This window comes from Hypomesus nipponensis, chromosome 5 (assembly GCF_054491055.1).
Source record: "Hypomesus nipponensis isolate SF chromosome 5, ASM5449105v1, whole genome shotgun sequence".
Lineage (NCBI taxonomy): Eukaryota > Metazoa > Chordata > Actinopteri > Osmeriformes > Osmeridae > Hypomesus > Hypomesus nipponensis.
In genome coordinates this window covers 6,691,317-6,700,000 of record NC_140365.1, presented here as the reverse complement: position 1 = coordinate 6,700,000, position 8,684 = coordinate 6,691,317, and the positions used below count along the sequence as shown (strand labels likewise).

The window sequence follows — 8,684 nt, the reverse complement described above, 5'->3', positions numbered from 1 at the left end:
CTTTAACGAATACTGACTTTGACGTAGGTCCGCTCGGTCTCCACCAGTTCGTTGATGACCTTGCGTAGTTTGTCAGCATGGGAGAGCTGCTTCTGGGTGGCCGTGCCCGTGGCCATGGGGGGTGGGCCGGCCGACACGGGGCTCGGAGAGAGGGACGAGGAGGACGAGGACGAGGACGAGGACGCCGGGCACTCTGGGGTATTCATGTCGTGGAGGCTGCGGCAGAAAGCAGTCACCTGCTCTGTACTCTGGGGGTGGGGAGGAGGCGAGGGGGGTGAGGGAGGGAGAGAGAGAGAGGAAAAGGGAGAGCAAATAACGTGGGGTTAACAAAAGGCCAATTTGAGTCTGAATTGCTGCATTCAGTTTTGAAGAGAAGCGCTTACATAATTTCAATATCCATCTCTCTTAATCACCATCTCCTACGCACACTCAACACTAATTTCCTTCAGACACAAAAGAACATCCATCCACACACTGGACGAGTCAGGATATGACAGGATCTTGGGTATCGAGCAGAAAATCCACTGAACTATACATGGTGTTGGCAACCACACACATACATACATGCCCCGAAACGATCCCACAGAGAGGGAACACCACACCCTAAGCTTTACCGCAGCACCAAACTGTTCAAGGCAGGAGCTGACATGCTAGTCGTACCAGTTAGATGAAACAGGAGGTGGCACGCTCCTCAAAACACCACACACACACACACACACACGCACGCACAACCCTCAGAATACATCTGTCAGTCCCTGTGGTCCAAGAAAAGGATTACGCAATACACAACCTGTTCATTTAGGAGGGAGGTGGGATGGTCGGACTAAACACACAAACAAATCATATCTAAAGGTGTGGGACCGTGAGGATGGATCCAACCACATCCGTGTCGTCGACAGTTCAGAGGCCTGGGAGAAAAACACGGAATAATGACAGAGCCAGCGTGGGTTTGAGAAAGGGAGCGGGAGAAGAAGGGGGTTCTGGGAAGAAAGGAGGGAGAGGGGGAGAGATGGCGTGCGCGTTTGAAGCCATATTTGACAGCTTCTCCCTGAAAAGGACGGGAGAGGAAGAAAAAGAACACGAGAGCAGAGAGAGAACACTCTCTCACACAGGCACAGATAGAACATGCTGTCTAGCAGGACCGGCGAGTTCATGATGACAGCACACTCCCCAGCTGAATAGCTTGGATGGAAGACAGTTCAGCTGTAATGCTCTCAGCTCTCAAACCAAGGAAATCACACTCCTACACAGATCAGCGCGTGCGCGCGCGTGCACACACGCCACTTTATAGGCTTATGGGCTCTCATGAGTGTCTGTTTTTGACCACATATGTTTCACATTATTGTTAGTAATCCTTGGAGGGGTATGGTTTGGGGTTTTCAAGCCCTAGTTGATTAGAGTGAGCTGTAAATCAGCCATGGTCAGTTTCAAATGAAAGGAAACCCCAGAAGTTAGCAGCACCTAGATACACACATCATTGGCACTGTACAATCATTGTTTTACCCAACCAAATGACGAGCAGGTTCATGCCTGGTCAGTCCCAGGCAGGGTGGCCCAGAGAAGGTAGAGGCCCTGGTAAAGGTTCCCATAGATACCCCCAGTCTCTATAGACTGTTTGTTTATTTGCCGTCATCCGAGATAACACGGTATGCTTACTGTGTGCGCTGACAGCCATTTAGCATGAGGGCTCTTCAAGCAGGGTCACCGCTTGTCAGTCTTGATTGCATGGCTTGTCTCGTGTGGACTGGAGCAGTCAGACTGCTTTCCACCGTGGTATTCCACACACAGCCATAAACAAACACACACGAGCGCAGCCCAACTCCCTTTACAACATTTGTCCTTCTTGGAGTAAAACCAGCTCTACCAAGGAGATACCGCAGTGTGCACCCACTAACTCCACCCACATGGCCTGTACATGGCATACACGGAGGATGAAAGTAAACCGTGTTGGAGCACAAAAAGTGTTCGAATGCCAGAGACTTGATGTCAGTACTGTGGAGCGCTGATTGCCTGCCCCCCCCCCCCCCGCCTCCCATGTACCCTGCCACTCCACCCCCAATCTTGCAGGATTTCTCCATCTACCCCCCCCCCTTCCTCAACAGCTCCCCCACCACACAGGAGCTCTCAACCCACATCCAAACACAGAGAGAGGCAAAGGGGAGGTATGCTGAAAGAGAGGGCGAGTAAGAGAGACAGAGGAAGAGCGAAAGAGAGAGAGAGAGAGAGAGAGAGAGAGAGAGAGAGAGAGAGAGAGAGAGAGAGAGAGAGAGAGAGAGAGAGAGAGAGAGAGAGAGAGAGAGAGAGAGAGAGAGAGAGAGAGAGAGAGAGAGAGAGAGAGAGAGAGAGAGAGAGAGAGAGAGAGAGAGAGAGAGAGAGAGAGAGAGAGAGAGAGAGAGAGAGAGAGAGAGAGAGAGAGAGAGAGAGAGAGAGAGAGAGAGAGAGAGAGAGAGAGAGAGAGAGAGAGAGAGAGAGAGAGAGAGAGAGAGAGAGAGAGAGAGAGAGAGAGAGAGAGAGAGAGAGAGAGAGAGAGAGAGAGAGAGAGAGAGAGAGAGAGAGAGAGAGAGAGAGAGAGAGAGAGAGAGAGAGAGAGAGAGAGAGAGCGAGAGAGAGAGAGAGAGAGAGAGAGAGAGATGTGAAGAGAGGGAGAGGGAGAGTGAGCGAGAAGAAAGGGGAAACGTAGGAGAAGCGGGAAATAGAGGGTGCAGGAGAGAAAGAGGGGGGAGGTGACACATGACCACGACCCTTCACTGGCCTGGGTCATCCAGAGGTGGGGTTGGGTTAGAGAGACAGATGGAGAAATGACAAGAATCAAAAGGATGGAGGGAGGAGAGGACAGCACAGCCATTGCACAACTCTGCTGGCAAGGACACAGGCGAGAAGAGTTGCTAGATAACCATGGCAGAGAAGACGGAAGTGTCAAAGCACACACACACAAACAAACACACACACACACACTTGTCAAAGATGGATGAGTGTATGAAGAGGACAGCACGCCAAAGCCAAGCAGTACGGCGTGTACCCAAATAAGAATGGATGAGCCTGTCTTTGTACAACCCTCTGTACATGTCCTGCATCCATCACTTACATAACATCACAAAAGATCAGATAAACACACAAACCTCACTCTGCAAGTACACACACACACACACACACACACACACCTTCCCAAAAACATACCCACACATCCAGACACACACACATCCAGACACACACACACACACACGGGATGCTTACCAGCTGCAGCATGCTGGAGAGAGATTCAGAGCGTTTGCCATTTCTACTCCTCCGGAGGACTGACATACTGGAGGAGATCGAGCTGGGGTCACACCGAGATGCCAGGCGTGTGTGTGTGTCTGTCTTCTCCCCTGGTCCTGGTTGACTACCTCTCTACTCTGAGTCACTCTCTTTGTGTGCAGGTGCAGAAACAGGCTGCGTTCAAGCTCTGTCCCGGTAGGTTTGTAAACCGATGCCACGTAGCACTATCTGCACAGTCCATCTACAATGCAACACACCCGAATGCAGTCAACAGCTGCGCAATGCTGGAATACACTACTGCATGCAGAAGGAGAGGAATAGCAACTATGCAACACTGCAGAATGAGGCAAAATGTTAGCGAATGCAGCCCCGGCAAGGCTAGTTGATAGGGAAGCAGAGCTGGAGCAAAAGAACATGCTGGTTCTCTTCAATCTTCTACAGAGTCAATCATCTCAGCCTCCGTCTCTCTCCCTCTCTCTCTCCCATCCTCCCTTTTTTCCTTCCTTCCTCCCTCCCTCCTGTCCTCCCTCCCTCCCTCCTGTCCTCCCTCCCTCCCTCCCTATCTCTCGCCTCCGCATCCTGTCCTGTGTCATCCCTCTATTTACACCTCTCCCTCTCCCTGTTCTGTCTCCCCCCGCTGTATCTCTCGCCCCTCTCTCTCCGAGTTCGGTCTCCCCCCGCTATATCTCTGTCGCCAATAAGCAGTGTATTATACAGGCCACAGGAGAAACACTGCAAAACAACAACAACAACAGCGACATGCTCTTCAGAGAGACGAGGGAGGGAGGGAGGGAGGGAGGGAGGGAGGGAGGGAGGGATGAAACAGACAGAAGGGGAGGTGAAGGCAGGAGGCTGCACACACACACACACACAGTGTGGGCGGTGAGTGGCAAAGCCTCCCATCCTAGCCGAGTGGCTGTGGAGATGATCAGAGCTTAGAAGGACTGATAATAACAGAGAGAGAGAGAGAGAGACAGAGACAGAAAGAGAGACGGAGAAAGGAAGAGAGAAAACAGGTCAGCATAGGACCTCAGGCGTGTTTTGGGACTGCCTTTAGGTCCTACTCTGAGTAGCACACGTTGTTACATGTCTGTTGGATCTCAGGAACGTGTCAAAAACAGAGGCAGCCGTACACTGGGATGTCTGCTAGGTGCAGTTGCATAACCAGTGCAGTTATGGTGGAGACATAGACCCCTTCACAGCTCCCCTGTCCTGACCTTGGACAATAAGACACACACACACAAACGCATCCCCACATTAGCGTTCACCATCTCACTGCATGGCGTCTTGAGACAACTCGGAAAACCCCCCGAAAGGAACACGAGGGATGATTAGAAGACAGGAGTAAGGTGAGGTGTGTGTCGGAGAGAGAGAGTGAGAGAGAGAGAGTGAGAGAGAGAGAGAGAGAGAGAGCAATCCTACCTTTTGCCTGGTCAGAGCTGCACACACAATCTTTCGATGCCAGTCTCGCACAGAGGAGAGCGAGAGAGCGAGAAAGACAGAGAGACAAATAGCGAGAGAGTGAGAGTGAGTGAGAGAGAGAGAGAACGAGAGAGATGGAGAAAGAGGAGTGGAGAGAGAGGAGTGGAGAATGGGGGCGAGTAGAAACCTGTCCTCCCGCACACCCACCCACATTATGGAATCTGAGAGGTAGACACGCAGTCCAGAAAAACATTTACACACACACACACACACACACACGCACGCACACGCACACACACCAGAATAATGTCGACCCGATGTCATCCATGATACATCGTTTCATTTGTTGAATGTGCACTGTATGTACATGTGCACTGCTCGTGACACAGCCGAGGTGATTTGCTCTTATCACAGACAGACCCATGGGAGACAGGAAGGGCATCGCTTCCTTCCCTTGAGACGGAGGCGCCCCCTTATCAACACACACCCACACGACGACACTTTTCACACATACTTAGACTTCCAAAGTATAGAGATCATTCTTTCTTGTAAAACATGCAAATCCACAAATCCCTGCATGGAATGACGGGAGACATTGTATGAGACAAGCTCACACACACGCACTAAGACTGTATGATTGGATGGGTCGTCATGACATGAATCTCTGTAATCTAAAAAAGGTTTGAAATCCTGTTGAACAGATCTTCCTCCATTCCTGCCTAGTATGCCATTTATTATGATGGATCATACCTAAAACGATGTTCATTGGTGTCTGGGAAGACTTCTGGTAAGATATTCTATAAATCCAGCTATTTTCCTTATTTTGTACCAAGGCACCATTTCTCTGCATCGCCATTATTGATATTATTTAACTTGTATACACAAATGGGGACACCAGCTTATCAGAAGTACACTGATGCTTCCCTCTAGTGGTGGCTCAGGGGAACGACAGCCAGAAAGGCTGGATTAGACGGGACAGGACGGTGCCTGGTAAATATGAAGGAAACAGACCAGAGGAAATTGAGAGACTGAAATGGGAGAAGACGAGAATAAAAGACAGCAAAAGCAGGCAGTTAGCCCGACAACCAGTCAGTCCACCAGCCAGCCAGCCAGCCAGCCAGCCAGCCAGTCCCTGTTAACCACTATCATTGTTATCTCAGACAAGGCGTCCCCTTCCCTCGTTAGTGGGTCTTATCAAGAAGCTCTCCTAATGAACAGCCCTCTGTCTGTCTGTCTCCTGCAGCCAGACGCTTGTCTTTGAAGCAGTCAGGAGAAAATCTACAATTACAATACATGAAAAAAAAGTTAGGGGCTGTGTCTGGAGGGGTGCTGTGTCCTGGCTGCTGTGTCTGGAAATTGTTGTGAGAACGAGCCCCGACCTCGACGAAGATCATCACAACACTCGAGCAGCAGCAGCTGAAAGGAGTCAGGGGAGGTCAACGTCAGCAGGCTCATGTTTATGGAGGGGAACAGCAGGGGATGTGCAGGAGGATGGGAGGGAGAGGAGGGAGGAGAGGAGGAGAGGGACAGAGGAGAGATGGAGGAGAATGTGGTGAGGTGAGGACTGAATAGAGAGGAGGGTGGAAATTTAACGAGGAGAGAGGAGAGGAATAAAAAAAGGAGGAAGGCGGAAGGAGACAGGAAATAGCATGACCCTGAACTACTGACTTCTAGAGGGACGTGTGGCAAGGAGGCAGATGGTTAGAGAGACAGAGAGAGAGAGAGAGAGAGAGAGAGAGAGAGAGAGAGACAGAGAGAGACAGAGACAGAGACAGAGACAGAGACAGAGAGAGAGAGAGAGAGAGAGAGAGAGAGAGAGAGACAGAGAGAGAGAGACAGAGAGAGACTGTAGATTCTAAAAAAAGAGAACAAGGACATGAAGAGGCAGATGGGGGGAGGGGGGAGGAGGAATGTGAGACCAAAAGGGACAAAGAGGACAAAGAATAGACAGCAGAGAGAGAGTGACAGAGCGACAGACAGAGAGAGAGACAGAGAGACAGACAGACAGAGAGAGAGACAGACAGAGAGACAGAGAGAGAGACAGAGAGACAGAGAGACAGAGAGACAGAGAGAGCTCAGGAGAACAGTGAACCTGTCTGGGACTCCCATCTTCCCTGCAGTGTTCTGCAGAGCTCTTGAATGGAATAAATACACTGGGCAACATGTCATGACAAACAAGTTTCTCCCAGGCTAGTTAACACTCTGAAGTCAAACACCATCCTGTCCCGCCCCTAAGATCATGCTCTTTTGTCTTTCGTCGACCTGTCTGGGATATGGACTGGGAACTGGAAAATCGTTTCCGTTGGTTACTGGTTGTCAGCCATTGCCGTGGTAATGGGGGCGACAGCCGTATCCAAGGGAGATCGTCTGGCGCTGGGCGCCTCACAGGAATCACCGTGCCGACCGTGATCAGACAAGACATAATCTTAATTAGATAGTGGCACTGTTCACTCTCCCTGTCAATCTCTCACACATACGTACACACACGCGCACTCGGCAAGCGTGCTCACACACACACACACACACACACACACACAGTCATTTTTGAGTGGACAAATGTGTACAGGGATTTGTGTAAGCAAGGCTGAATTGTTTTGCTTATCCATCTTCATGTATTAGTGTGAGCCATGTGTGTGTGTGTGAGAGTGGGAGTGTTTGTCCTGGCTGTAGATCCTCCTATCTGTCGTCCCGAGACAGCCAATCAAACGACCTCTCTTCAAAAGGTCGCCACTATCACACGAGAAAAAGACTGAACGGACTGAACGTCCCCGCCTCACACTGGCTAACACACACACACACACACGACCGACCCGCCGGAGGTCATCTTTAAAAGACAAGAGACTATCCAGATCTTCCAAAGCAAGCATCTTCCTTACTAAAGACATCCATTGTAAAACTATGGCAATTCAAGAATGTCTTTCCATCTCTCACATACACCACACACACACACACACACACATAACCTAGGGTCAGAAACAAGAGCGAGTGAGGCCAGCAGGATTACCGATGACATCTCTGACATCCCATTATCCCTCTCTCCTTCCCAGCTGGAATGAGATCAAAAGGAGCAGCATGACCATGACCCTCACCCCAGCACCCCACCCCCCCCAACCCATGCCCTCTCATCACCCCCCCCCCCCCCCCCCGCCGGTGACACAGGACCATAGCAGAGCCCAGCAATCACCCCCCCAAACAACCATAAAACATCCCAGCTGGGTCAAGGAGGATCCACCACATCATACTGACACTGCAGTGCTCCACCCAGGTGTGTGCGTGTCCTGTACCTTGTGCTGTGCTGTCTCTGTGCATGGGCTCTCCTCCAGGGGCGCTCCAGGGGCCAGGTGAGGCCCCTCATCCATGCTGTCCTCTGGGCTCTCCACCGTCAGCCCTGACACCTCATCCAGAATGTCCTCTGGATAGGGGGGGGAGAGAGAGAGACAGAGAGACAGAGACAGAGACAGAGAGAGAGAGAGAGAGAGAGAGAGAGAGAGAGAACATAATTGGAGAAAAATAACAAGGAGGTTAATAAAGAAGGGATCGACTGGTCATGGTGTCACAGTACCATACAGCGGTCCGTAGGTCTGCGTTGGAGCTTGGCCACTGCATAGTGACCGCCCCACACTGTCACTACTGCTAACAGCTCCACATGAATATGAATACATCTATGCCTTTTTTAAAACAACACTGACTTGTCAGCCAGTGCGATGCACTAAAACTGTTAAGGAATACAAATGACGTCCTTGCATTCGGAAAGTAGTAACACATACACAGTACAGAGGTCAGATCCAAGCTGTCAACTGCCTGCAGCTTGGCTATTAGACAGCCCGCATGCATAATCAGACAGCCTGTTTCACCCCACACATATTTTTTCTCCTTCACCCCTACATCTGCTCTCTCTCTCCTGGCAGGAAAAGATGGACGGATACAGGTGGACAGATCAGCTTCAGGGAAGTAGCCTTCACCAGAGCAGAAATACTGCTCACAGTTCTGAGGTGCACTTGATACAA

At 50.7% G+C, this 8,684-nt stretch overlaps 1 protein-coding gene across 1 annotated transcript in view; it reads right to left on the bottom strand.

Moving 5' to 3' along the window:
- Nucleotides 1–8,684, bottom strand: part of tiam1a (TIAM Rac1 associated GEF 1a) — a 48,318-nt gene that overhangs the window by 6,269 nt on the left and 33,365 nt on the right. The window contains exons 17-18 of the mRNA XM_084698580.1: nucleotides 7,962–8,089; nucleotides 18–248 (exon numbers count right to left, since the gene is read on the bottom strand). Coding sequence (XP_084554706.1) covers nucleotides 18–248; nucleotides 7,962–8,089 — 359 coding nt within the window. The remainder of the gene's footprint in view (nucleotides 1–17; nucleotides 249–7,961; nucleotides 8,090–8,684) is intronic.